Source organism: Trachurus japonicus, chromosome 5 (genome assembly GCF_045865225.1).
Source record: "Trachurus japonicus isolate A0001 chromosome 5, Traja_1.0".
Classification (NCBI taxonomy): domain Eukaryota; kingdom Metazoa; phylum Chordata; class Actinopteri; order Carangiformes; family Carangidae; genus Trachurus; species Trachurus japonicus.
The window spans coordinates 2,592,446-2,606,610 of NC_140911.1; the positions used below are offsets into that span (position 1 = coordinate 2,592,446).

General features: G+C 41.3%; 1 protein-coding gene across 5 annotated transcripts in view; it reads right to left on the reverse strand.

Moving 5' to 3' along the window:
* slc4a8 (solute carrier family 4 member 8) overlaps positions 1-14,165 on the reverse strand; it is a 51,136-nt gene that overhangs the window by 16,557 nt on the left and 20,414 nt on the right. For all 5 annotated transcript variants that reach the window (XM_085775575.1, XM_085775576.1, XM_085775573.1 and 2 more), the window contains 4 exons: positions 8,425-8,580; positions 6,105-6,240; positions 5,049-5,209; positions 1,357-1,533 (listed from right to left, as the gene is read on the reverse strand). In XM_085775575.1, coding sequence (XP_085631701.1) covers positions 1,357-1,533; positions 5,049-5,209; positions 6,105-6,240; positions 8,425-8,580 — 630 coding nt within the window. The remainder of the gene's footprint in view (positions 1-1,356; positions 1,534-5,048; positions 5,210-6,104; positions 6,241-8,424; positions 8,581-14,165) is intronic.

Consider the following 14,165-nt stretch of genomic DNA (forward strand, 5'->3'; position numbering starts at 1 on the left):
ATCGTGCATCCTGCTGTCAGTCCATCCACGTGATGTATTTTGGTTTGGTTTGGTTTGGTTTAGTCTTAAGTTTATTTCAAACTCTTTTATGTATTTTAATGTTTTTTAATGTAAGTTTAAAGCAGAAGTAAGCAGAATGTTTGTGTTAATATAAGTCTTAAATAGTTCTATCTTCCAACAGCAATCACTTGTATAGAGTGTTTGGTCTGAAACACGGGTCTGTCAGTCACTCTGCTCTGCTGTAAGCCGAGGAGAAAACTTTCCTTGTATCCTACAACCTTTATCCAATGAGGAGAGAGAACGGCATAAAGGGGCGGTCCTCTCTGTGTGTGCAGCCAAGGGATGCATGTGAATGTGGTGACGTAGGGACGAGGGCGGGGACTGCTAACTCCATCTGCTGACAGGAAGTTAGCCAAAACGACCAGATCGCTTACTTCTGTTTTAACTGTAACATTTTGAATTTTTTCCACTGGGTCTTCTTGGCACCAGCACAAATTAACAAATCAAATCAAGAAAAAAAAAAGTTTATAGAAAGAGGAAGATGTGGTTTAGACCTTACTGTATTTTAAATTCCTTCATGTTTGGCCAGTGTTTCAGCTCCACATCAATCGATCGATTGATGTGAAAGAAGAAACAGGATTCATCAGACCAGGACACGTTCACCTCCTCCTGGTCCAGATCTGACAGTTTCCTGCTACACACAGTTTCCAATGTGTGCAACAAAACTGCAACTGCACTGTGAGTTCAATCAGCTTTGTGATCACAGCCAGTGCTGCTTTTCTGTGAAAACATCCCATAAAAAAAAAACTAACATTTTTGGACATGCTCTGCTAAATTTTCCTGCTTCAAGATCAGATACCGTCGTTCCGACCATAAACGGCGATCCGGCGGCGTTATTCCCATAACTTTTTGCATAATTCAGTTATGTAGATCAAGAAAGATTAGTCTTTATTCAAACTGCTCATTTGTTTTTGTACATATAAAAATCTGAGTAATATGAACCTAATTTTGTTGTTTAGATTCAACAAAGTTGGTCTTCATAGGAATTACTTGATTTTTTCTGTTATAAATAAATGAGAAATGATAATTCACTGCCAATAACTGCTGATGGGTACTGTTGTTGTTGAATGGAAAAGAGTAAAGATAACATTTTTTCTGTAGTTGAGATCTTGAAGATAAGATTTTTTTTATGAAATGGCCCTTTGTTTACTTTTCTTCTTTCATAAATGAATTAAAAACTAGACTTATATGTGTAAACAAACTTGAAAATTCATTATTAATATCACAAATTCAAATTACGTTAAATTTACTTCACTTCAGATTCTTCTTTTTTTTTTACAGTGTACCCGTCCTGACCTGTCAGATGGGGCTCGGACTGCTTGCGTGTTCCCTCGGTGATGGAGCGTACGATGGGCATCAGGTTCTTCTTCTTCTCGTTCTGGTGGTGGTGTCTCTTCAGCAGAGCCTCGCGCACCTTCACCCGCACGCTGTCGTCCAGCTCGTGGGACGCCTCCTGGTGGTCCAACACCATGTCTGCAACACAAAACCCCAAACAAATACAATCAACTCATTCATATTAAACTGGCATAAACAACCTTGTTAGTAAAAAAAAAGGAATCCTAATGGCTCAACATCAAGAACTATTTGTTTTTCCTTTAATTGCTGCGTTGGGGATGAATATGCAGTAATCTGCTCAGACTGGGGTCGATGTAATGTAAACGCTCAGCGCAGAGCCAGAGCTGCGTGTTGGACGGGTTGGGTCAATATGCGTCTAACACATCTGGTCATGTGGGACTGTGGTGAATAATCAGCATCTCTACATCTCTCTCTCTCTCTCTCTCCACTGCTGCACTCTCCTTTTTTTGCTGAGTCAGCACTGGATCTTTCCTTCCTTCATTCCTTCCTTTCCTTCTGCAAAGTCAATCAGCCTCACACACACACACACACACACACACACACACACACACACACACATACACTGCGGTGCCTTCATTTATTCAGAGCACACTTCAAGGCCAGTGCTAATGTGTTGGCTCATAATCAGCCATGTTAATAAGGACAGTGACACAAAGGAGCCTCGGCTTCAATGAAAGAAAAAAAAAAAAACTCAGCCTGTCGATCTAATGGAGTCTCCATTTCCTCTTCACAGACTGAGAGATGGATCCAGTTATTTTTAATGTGAGACGATAACAAGTGATCAACCTCCTCCAGTCTGTCAGGATTCATGCTCTAATATCACAGTGTGCTCAGAGAGCTGGTGCACACACACTTCTGTTGTTGCTTTTAATCAAGTAAGTTACTTTATATTCTGATTACAATGTTATTTGTCAAATGTCAGATTTTGGTGGGACAATGAGGACATTCTGATAAGGTATCAATAGACAGATTGATTGATTGGAGGAGCAGGGAGGAGGAACTGCAGCTGCACCAACTGTGAAATTTATTTTCTAGTTAATCTCCTTATGTTTTTTTTATTTAAGAGTAAGTAGCTCTGAGAATATGAAGTGTGATGCCTCCAGGCTGCAGAGGCTCGTTCCTTTGACTCAGTGTTGGCTGCTGGGCAGAGAGCTGCAGGAGCTCTAATGAAGGTGTGTACTGTATATGTGGCTGGGTTTAAAAAACAATTTTCCTATTTATATTGAATGAATGAATGAATGAATGAATGAATGAATGAATTAATTAATTTTGAATGTGTGTAAAATGAAAAAGAAATATATAAAAAAATATGAATATAAGCATCATCAAATCATAATATAAACAAGTTCAAAAAAAGGAGTGCGAGTATGCACTTAAAAAAAAAATTCCCACCCCTTTCTACTCATCATGGTTTATAAACTGTATCTATCTACTACTTGTGATTTTCATTAGAAAGATCCAATATTGATTCATATAATCCTGAGATTGATCTTTTAATGTATGCAGTTTCCTGTTTGTTAGTCTCGCGTGAGACTATCAGGACGAGATCACAGAGCAGCGCTGTTTAGTTGTTGTGTCCATTCACAACTATCACCCATGACTATACTGATGGAGTTGCACTGTTAAACTTCTGGAGTGCGTCATGTTAAATAAACATGCAATAATGTAACTGCTTTTGGGTCCATTTTCAATGTAAACTAATAAAATATTTTCAATAATGCACCAAGTTAGAAGAGTTTCATCTTTGTACAGTTTGCAGCACTGGTTCTGTGAAAATCTCCTTTGTAACGAAGCAACACTGGTATTAAAACCAAAATATCTCTGAATGAATCAATATCGAATCAAATCATATCAGAAATCAAAACAAATCGGGACCTTGTGAATCGGAATTGAATCTATTCGGTAAATCAGTAGCGATACCCAGCTCTAAATATACGGTATATACTTCTTCTTTTTTTTAATTCTTCAGTTAGTTATTGGTAATTAATTTTACAGCTCCCTATTTAATAGTTAAATCTGAATGTTTTATTCTATTCAGAACAATCAGGTGTGAAGGAGCCGCAAATACGTTTCTTTGGTCTATTACCATTTACATAGGGTGTTGATTAAGATGACGTTTTGATTGATTGATGGATTTTTGTGTGTGTCCGTAACAGTGACAGTGGTTGGCAGGTAAGCGGCAGCAACACTGTCATTGAACGCAGCATCTCTGGATTGAACGGACTCACCATAAAGCATCATGTTGCTTTTTTATTTGTTCTATTTCATGCTTGACAATCAACAATAATCATCAGCTGAGGGTCAGAGGAGCATTTTGTTGCTCCACTCTCTTGGTCTCAGTTTGGTTTTCCTCCAATAATACACAATTAAATAAATGACAAAACTTCCTCTTCTTCTTCTAACCGTGCTGGCTCAGACTCAGAGAGTCCAGGTGCTGCTGGCAGGAGTCACATGGAGAAGAGAGGGAGGAGAGAAGAAGAGGTGGAAGAGAGATGGAGGAGAAGAGGAGGAAGAAACGACCGACGGCAACAACAACAACAAGGCTGTTTCTATTATAAACCTGTCACAGTGTGACCATGAGGAAGACGGAGAGATGGAGCGTGACCAGGCTGGTGTTATCCCTGTGTGTCTATGTCTGTGTGTGTAAATGATGTCATGTACATAAATAAATTAATGCATTTGCACATCAGAGACTAACCTGTGTCGGTGTCAGTGTGTGTGTGGAGTCAGTGTTTTGGTCATATTTACACTCATGGACTTACCCAGTCACTTGTGTATAGTTAATTGCACACTTGCATGCAAATGAGTGTGTTCTGTGTGTAGAATTTATGTAAATCAGGTTCAACAGAAGTTCAGAGAGCTTCTTGGATCAGCTGCGTTACTCCGGTTAAACACTGTGTAGAGATAAAGACACTCACACACGGCGCAGTGTAGTGTAGTGTAGTGTGACCCTGCACAATCAAACGTTTGTGCTACAGTACAGAGTTGTTTTAGAGGTAAATACAGAGACTACTTGATGAAAAACTGTCCCTGAAGGCAACGTGCATCAGAAGTTTTGCATGAATTTCCCTCTAAAACAACTCTGTCTGGTAACGTTCTGCTAGTATCTCATAGCGTGGTGAATGTGCAAGTCACAACTTGTCCACCAGAGCGTTTTGGAGTTGTTGGATTGTGTATTTGATTAGTTTGATGAGGGAAACCAAGAAATCCCATTAGCCTCCGTAGCGTAGCTCTGAGCAGCTCACGGCTCTGCTCCGCCGTTCTAAAAATAGCTTGCACCGACAATTAAAGGTAACAAACCTACTGCTAAAACTATAGGGATTATGGCAATGGGCCAATTTGCCAAAATGTTGAACTATCCCTTTAACCTGAATATTGACTGCATGTAAACGTCGTCTGTGTTTCTGCATCCTCCAGTACATTGACGGTTCTCCCCTCAGGCGTGTACGGTACATGTGTCTCCTCTCTGAGGAGGATAAATGGATTCATAATCCACATCAAAGGGACGTTTTAGTTTGAGATATGGAGCCTGTTTTACATCAGAGACCGAGTCAGACAGACAGACGGACAGATGGACAGACAGAGGGTCCTATGAGCTCGTTTGTGATTGGACATAAAGCTCCGGTTCTCACCGGCGATCTCTTCGATGCAGTCGGCGTGCATGTCGAGCAGCACGCTGCCGTTGATGATGCAGCTGCGGAGCTCGAACAGGCTGTGCAGGGACAGCGTGGCCACGTAAGGCTTGCTCCACCGCTCACCGCCGTCCTCCACGTCCTCCTCAAACTTCAGCCACCTGGAAGAGACACAAGTAGTTAGTCTGAAGTATTAGTACACTTATATCCACTTTTAGTCACTCAGAGCATAAAAATTATTGGTCGAATTACAATTTAAAACTTTGAAACTGGTGGGCAAGCTGCAGAGGAGGGTTGGGAGGTTAGAGGGTTGGCAGCAAACAGCCCTCTGCATAAATGTACAAAGAATCATTGCAAATGATGAATAATAAATGATATTAAGCGTCATCTTTAATTCAGAAGAAGCCAGGAATTTACATTTCATTTGAACATTTAATAAGACGTTCTTTTTTTTTTTATTGCATTGTTAGCGGCGCTTCTAACAAGAATAAAGCCGGTATTAAATCTGTTTGCAGTTTTCTCTTTTTCTATCTTCTATTAATCACATGATGGCTCTGTCTGTCGTTGCCTGAGGTTCACTGTCTCTGTAAAGAGCTGTTGTACTTTCTACGTCCGCTCTTTTAAGATTCACTGCAGGCAGATCCGACCTGAGGACTTTGCAGAAGAACTGTTTCCTCCCTGCACAAACATAAATCAGCTTCACATTATTTACATTGATTTTAAAACTGTTTCCTCTGGAAAAAATCCCTTCGACATAAATGTCAACCACAGAAGACGGACGGACGAGGGAGACGTCTGACATCAGGCTGTGATTCTGAGATTTGACATTTGATCAGCAATGAACGAACAAAACAAATGAACATTGTCACATTGTCACCTCGTGTTCATTTCTCCCCTTGGAGCGCTGCGCCTGCAGTAAACCGACCGGGAAACGATCCTCTAAGCTTTTACATGTAACTACTCGCAACTACTCGCACACTTTTTCCCAGAAGCGGTGCCGACGTGGAGCTGACAGAGACTTTATTGTTGCCAACGGCTCCCGGAGGAGATCCTGACCTGGCTGTTTCCTTCCACTCAGCATCCTTGCCTTCCTTCACACAGATCTCGTCCAGCTCGGTGAACAGCTCGTGGGCCACATGTTCAGCATCCTCCTCTGTGCCCAGGATGAACTGGACCCTCTGGGACGGTGTGTCTGACGAGGTGAGAGGATGAGAGGATGAGAGCTGAACTGAAATACGCTTCAACAAACACACACAATCCTGTTTACTTTGTCTTTACATCCCATTTAAATGACTCTTCTCTACAGGAGAATATCTCTTCTTCCAAAGCACAATCACAAACAGTGAACACATGTCTAAAGTTTTGCAGTACAACTGGTTAATGCGTTCTTATACGAACATAATGAATTCAACAGTGCCATACCAGATGTTAGCATAATATGTGACAAGGAAAAGGGCACGATTTCCCACTGTTTGTGTCAGTGTGCTCAAATAAAGACTTTCTTGGGAAGAAGTTTAACAGCGTATTGAGGAAATGTTAGAGATAAAATCACATTTAGAACCAAAATGAGATATCAGATTATGTTTAGATATGGGCCTGTTGTTGGCCAAAAGAGTTATTGCAACTGCCTGGAAGGAGGTGGATAGAAAAGATCATGTATGCGATCAGGGGTAAGCAACCAATTTTTGATAAACTTTAAAGAGAAACTATGCAGAATTTGTAGCTTAAAGGAATAGTTCGCCAAAAAATGAAATTCAGTCATTAGTGACTCATCCTCATGCTGATGAATACTCCGGAGTAGTTTTTTATTCCTCAAAGTGCATCTGGAGACCCGGGAGGCCGGTTCCTAGTCCAACCAAAACTTTATATGAGAGTCAATAGCGCCCGACACAAAAACGTCCATAAAACTACACAAAAACCATTTAATATTCCTCCACACTGCTCGTCCACTGCAATCCAAGTGTCCTGAAGGGAGATAGTCCAGAGTTTACTGGAAACAAAGTCATTTAGGCAAGTCCGGTCACGTCCGTGTGCATGGCGTGAACGCGAGAGCGCGCCCGAGGCAAATTCAATACAGGACTGTTTAGGCTGCAAAAATGTCCTAAATTACATAGTTTCCAGTAAACTCTGGACTATATCCCTTCAGGACACTTGGATTGCAGTGGACGAGCAGTGTGGAGGAATATTAAATGGTTTTTGTGTAGTTTTATGGACGTTTTTGTGTCGGTCGCTATTACTCATATAAAGTTTTCATTTTTTGGTGAACTATTCATTTAACTATGTAAAATCTTTACCTTAATAAACAGTTTCGGAGTAATTGTGATGGTTTAATAAACTTAACACAAGGGAGAATGGAGGCTCTGCCTTCCACGTGCGTGTCGTAACATCATATACTGTATATCTACCTACCGCTCTAGTGATTGTTTTCTCGCTAGCTTCGTTGTAAACAAATGCACCGAGAGGAGGGTTAGCATCACAGAGGAAAAGAGACCGGACTTACGTAGTTCCTCTTTAAATGAAATTTTCTTACACATAAAGATTTATCCCACATAATAGAAGCACCTGCGGATGACCTACAGTATAAGTAGCCCTCTGCAGTTAAGATGCTTACTGTTTGGTGTTGAATGCCCACTAACTAACATGTAGTGTATAACTTGTGAGTATGTGCAGGGTACAATTAGTTATGTGTATTCTTATACCCCTTTTTATTTTATTGTGTTTGTTGTTGTTTTTTTCTTTCTCTATTATTTACTTATGTGGCTGTTTTGTTGTTAGGTGGGTGGAGGTTTGTTCTAAATGGTTTGTGGCAGGAGCATTTATGTCCCAGTGGTTATATACAGAATGTGTGTTAATATGTTTGGAAATAAATAAAGATATTGTTGGAATAATAATACAAAAACAGACTCTTCTGCTTTTAGATAATAAACACAGACAAACATATATGCAGCACACTCTCATGTACACAAATGCCTCTGACAACACACTAGTTCCTGTACTTTGGTGGTTAATTAGTGGCCATGTCAATTTCACCCTGGAGTGCTTTGTGTGTGTGTGTGTGTGTGTGTGTGTGTGTGTGTGTGTGTGTGTGTGTGTGTGTGTGTGTGTGTGTGTGTGTGTGTGTGTGTGTGCGTGCCTGCCTTAATGCCTACAGTATTGACAGGCTTTGTGTAGCATCCACTAACTATCCTGTAGGTTTCACACGGAGCTGCTCTCAACTCACAAACAGAAGACGTGTGAGATTTAAAGCAAGCTGCAATGTGAGGAAAAGGTTATCCTAACAAGAGTGTGTGTGTGTGTGTGTGTGTGTGTGTGTGTGTGTGTGTGTGTGTGTGTGTCTGTGTCTGTGTCTGTATCAGTGTCTGTGTGCGTGTGTTACCATGAGAGGAGGTGGTTGTGTCCGTTCCCTCGCTCTGTTGTGTTGCGCTGCTGCTTCCTGCTCGTTTCTCTCTCTTGCGGTGCCGGGAGCCGTGGGGCTTGTGGTGACGGTGGCTCTGCCTCGGCATCCGGACGCCCACGAACAGCGTCCTGTGGCCTGGACACGAGACAGAGAGGTTGTGTTAATGTTTCTACACACTCTCACTCTTATTCTTCCTTTACTGTTGTTTCTTGTCACTTTTTTACGATAATATAATTGTTATCATCTCCTTTGCCCCTCAGATTTACATTTACATTGTTCTTTATTGTTAAAGGGATAGTTCAACATTTTGGCAAATTGGCCTATCGCCATAATCCCTATAGTCATAGCAGTAGGTTCATTACCTTTAATTGTTGGTGCAAGCTATTTTCAGAACGGTGGAGCAGAGCCGTGAGCTGCTCAGTTTGATGTTTGATGTTTTGAGTTTGATGAGGGAAACCAAGAAATCCCATGAGCCTCCATAGCGTAGCTTTGAGCAGCTCACGGCTCTGCTCCGCCGTTCTAAAAATAGCTTGCACCGACAATTAAAGGTAACGAACCTACTGCCATGACTATAGCGATTATGGCAATGGATCAATTTGCCATAATGTTGAACTATCCCTTTAATGTTTCACTCCGGCCTTGTAGTTGAGCCAACAGAGCATTATCTATTTTACTTTACCTTACCAGTATTTTATCGTTTTATTAATTTAGCAGTAATGGTTTAGAGCACAGAATATTTTAGTTGAAATGTTTTTCTTCTTTTTTTTTACCAACTAGATAGATCTGTTTTTCTGCTTTTGTTTTCTGCTGTTGCTGTGTGTGTGTGTGATGATTGTTGCTCCTGTTTTAACTACTGGTATATAATTTCCTGCAAAAGATCATTTAAAGTTTCTATCCATCCATTAAAAAAACAGAAAACAGCCATAAAGTTTCTGCACAGTTCAGTTACTGCGTGTTCTTCTTGATTATTTATCTCTTCTATATCTGTCTGATGAGCTTCTCTCTGAACTCTGTAGATTTAAATATCGATACATAAATAAGGACAAGGTCCATTTAGACAAAGAAACTCACATAATAAACCACATTTTTCTGTTTTGGTCTCTTAGTCAATGGAGATCCCAAACCAAAACATCCTGCCTGTTCTGTCCTGAATACAGTTTTCTCTTTGGCCTTCAGAGATTTGTGAGTCACTTCATCTATTTAATAGAAGAGTTCTTTGGAGTTTCAACTTTACAAAAGGCTTTTTAGAATTTTTGACAACTTCCATAGAAACAAAACCTAGTCCAAACATTTTATCCCATCTAAATTCAGTCTAGGGTCCATATCCTGCACTATAATTTCATTCTAATTCACTGGATTGTTGTGTTTGTGTGCTTTTCGTCCACACAAATAAATAGTTATTTCATCCTCCTCGGGCTAAATCTGTCCTCTTCCTGCTGTCGAGATGGAAAAACTGAGAAAGTAAGGCAGAGTAAAAGAGAAGAGGATGAGGTGAAGGATCAAATCTGAGCTGAACAAGGCCCAGACGGTTGAAGAGAGTGAAAGTGAAAGTGTTAAAATGAGACAGAGAGAGAGAGACAGAGAGAGACAGAGAGCGAGAGACAGAGAGAGACAGAGAGGTGCTGGTCTGAATCTCCACAGGGAGATATCTGGGAACAACAGTTTCTGCTTCCTGCCCCACATTAGTCTGGAAACCGCTGCCATCTGTAATTATCATCAGTGCATTCAGTGTGAGAGTGTTCAACATGCTGCGATAACGAGAGGCTCAACGTGTGTGTGTGTGTGTGTGTGTGTGTGTGTGTGTGTGTGTGTCTCTGTCTGTCTGTCTGTGTGTGTGTGACACCGACAGTAACAGAGTTTAACTCTCTGATATCAAAGCTACGACAGAAAATACAACTTTGACTTGTGTGTGTCTGTTTACATAAGTGTTAGTTTCTACTTCACAAAAATACCTTGAGGTGCAGTGAGGATACAAGACGAAGTTCTCCATCACTAAACATGTTATTATCCCCGCAGGGCAGTGATAATGGGCCAAGTGACACACACAAACACACACACACACACACACACACACATGCATTTATACACACTTATACACACCTGTTCCCCTACTGTGATGACAGATAACCCCCAAACCTCCCTCCCCCAACACTCATCTGAATAGACGCAGGATTCATTATTAATGTTTTAGTTGCATCCATCTCCACTGATGATGAAGGAGGCAATATCACACACACGCGCACACACACACACACACACACACACACATGCACGTGCACACCAATAAGGAATGACTTAATTATGGAGAAAACTTCACATCATCTGACTGTTTGGCCTCATAAAGCATTGATGAGCCGTTGGAGGCTGAGCGAGGTCGACACCTGTGGTGCAAGATAATTAGATTCACTGAGTCTTCAAGCAACAACTTCAACCACAGAGATTCTTTATGAGTGTTTCCATCAGTCAGACGTCATCGCACTCCGGCTCCTAAATACTCATGGATGTCGTCCTGCAGCAACTTAAAGTGTCTGCATGTAGAATATCTGTTGAGCTCAGGATGTATGAGTCATGTTGTTGTTGTGCAGAATAACATTTTCTCGTAATGAAATGCAAACTGCAGCTGCAAAGGTCACTGGTAGTGACAGTATACTCATCATGCACATGTTGTTGTGTCAGCCACAGTTTGGAATAAAAAAAAGTAAAACAGAGTCAATTTTATCAAAGCTGAAAATCAACAAATAAAAGAGTTCTGCAAATGAAAGTGTAAAAACAGAAAAGTCTCTGTTTGCTGAGGCTTCACAGCATCAAGAGCTTCAGAAAGGCACCAAAGGAAAAACACATTTTCTGCTTTTCACTTTGTTTTCAATTCTGTAACACACACTAAAAACATCACACACTTGTTTTTTTTTATGTCAGACACTTCACTGAAGACTAAAATCTTGGAAACATTCAGAAAACACACCAGAATTTGGCACCAAAACTTCTGCAGAAACTGAAAAGCTGCAATGAAAACTGTGAAAACAAACATGGAGGCAGAGAGAGAGGAGGAGGAGGAGGAGGAGGAGGAGGAGGAGGAGGAGGAGGTTGAGTTAGAGGGCGACAGAGAGGAGGTGGAGGACGAAGGCAAGAACCGAGGACACAACATGACCGTGTCATCCTGTAAATCATTACCTGACAACGACCTTCACTGTGAGTATGTGCAGGTATCACTGCACCGTGTGGCTAACGGCAGTTCCTGCCTGTCTAACAATCATTTGCACAGTTTTTTTTCCTTTGCACAGTTTTATAGTTTTATACATTATGCATATTTAATTAGGTACAGTTTTTTCTTTTTTCTGTATTTTATTCACGACATATGTGTTGACATAGTTTCATAAGGATGTGTACAGTCAGTGTATATTTTTTTCTTACTTCTTTGTGTCATACAGTATATATATATTTCTCTACTGGATACTTGAATTTCCTTTGGGATCAATAAAGTATCTCTAAGCCTAGGTCTAAGACCTGAGCCCTGCAGCTTCATCTTTATGTGAGAATGCGGACATATTTATTGCTTTTTTTCCCCTTTTTTTTAAACTGCATTCACAGTGCAGTGGATGTTCCACCTGTAAATCCTGCTGTTCTGGGCCTGTATTTATATTTTCTATGTTTGTACTGGGGACACCCAGATTGATCGGCTACCAATCATTATCTTATTATTTGCCAGCACAACACTCCCTTTCAGTCATCAATGGCAACACAGCTGCAGTTACAGCACAGACTCAGGTGTGATGTCACATGCAGCAAAACGCAGCATCATATTTAAAGTTAAAGCAGAACTATGCAGGATTTGGGCTGTAATTATTGTGGCTCAGAGTCACTGTGATGGTTGAGTGACCTGTTATGAAGTGAATGGGGTCTAGGCCAATGCGCTCACCCCCCCCACTGGCTGAAAACCGCACTTGCAAGATCAGTCGTCCGTCTCGGTGTTACAAATCTCGTCAATGGATAGAAGTATCGCGAGAAACTGCCTTACGGCAGTACGAGATAAGAACGCATATGACGTCATGCATGTCACGAATCGTGATTGGTTTGAGTTCGGAAAGTTGGAGGAAACCATGGAAACATGAAATGTTTACTGATGAAGTTCAGCTTGTGGCTAACGGGGAGCTAATGCTAACACAGATACACACACCATGGGTCTTTTATAAGATAATGTAATACATCATGACACACACACACACCTTCGCGTTTTGGAACCTTTATTCCTGTGTGTGTATGTCTGTGTCTTTGTGCCTGTGTGTGGCTGTATTAGCGTTAGCTCCGTGTTAGCATAGCGTTAGCTCGGTGTTAGCGTTAGCTCCGTGTTAGCGTTAGCTCGGTGTTAGCAGGGCTTAGCAAACAGCAGTAAACACAAGCACGTCTAGGGGGACAGTGACATGTGCCTCCCAGAACTGTGGGGGAGCTCCGGAGAGGGAAAAAAAGAGAAACCAACGAAGGAGCGAGCTATTTCCGGCCGACTTGCATAGTTCTGCTTTAAAACCGTCAGCAATTCAAAAAAAATGTTTTAATACGTGGGCGCTTTAAAGGAGAATTCTGGCCATTTTTGACCCCTAAATCATTTTCCTGACAGGAACAAACAAACACTTTTTCCATGTTGTGAAGATTTCTTTACAAAAATAAACGGTCGAGCAGTGCAGTGCAGTAATGTCCAAAATGTCTCAGGTCATCACAACAAGGAAAAAGTGTTAGTTTCTGTGTCGGGGAGAGCAGGCACTCTGCGATCGGATAGTAATGTCTTTCCAGGATGTTTCAGAGTTCGGCTGTCTGAGGTGAGTGACTACATGCAAAAACACAAAGTTTATACTGTTTATACTGTACACTATATGAGTTCAGTGGTGTGTCTAAGGATTCCAGTCATGTACCATAGATATTTGATATATTTGTTTTGTTGTGGTTGAAAGAACTGTCCCCATAGTTTAGCGCTGTTGCTATCCCTAGCGCCGGGTAACCATGGTGTAACTCTGGTTTGCCTGCATCAATTTAAGTCGCGTTTGTTGCTCCCCCCAACACTGACCATCAGGACAACGATTTAGGGGTCAAAAATGACCGGAATTCTCTTTTAAAAGAATAGTTCACCCAAAATTCAAATTGCACTCATTATCTACTCACCCTCATGTCGACTAAGGGCTGGGAGAAGTTTCAGAGTCCTCCGTGACTTCTCTGAGTTACAGGGGGTCTCGGCGTAGCAGTGCATGTCCATATAACGGTTGCAAATGGATACCAACTGTCTTCGTAACAAAAAGACACACCAAAAAACATCCAAATACCTCCATGCTGCTCGTATGTAATGTCCGTCTTGTATTGAAATCTCGCGAGATTTGAACGGACCAGGAAGAGGAGCTTCCACTACAATGAGACTTGTTTAATTTTATTCAGAACAGTTTCGCATTTTGGGGCTTCAATACAAGAGGGACATTACATACGAGCAGCATGGAGGTATTTGGATGTTTTTTGGTGTGTCTTTTTGTTACGAAGAAAAGTGGTATCCATTTGCAACTGTCAAATGGACATGCAGTGTTGCACGGAGCCCCGGTGTAACGCAGAGAAGCCACGGAGGACTCTGAAACTTCTCCCAGCCCTTAGTCGACATGAGGGTGAGTAGATAATGAGTGAAATTTCAATTTTGAGTGAACTATCCCTTTAAGTCCAGAGGTTTGATGACTTTCTCCACCCGTGCA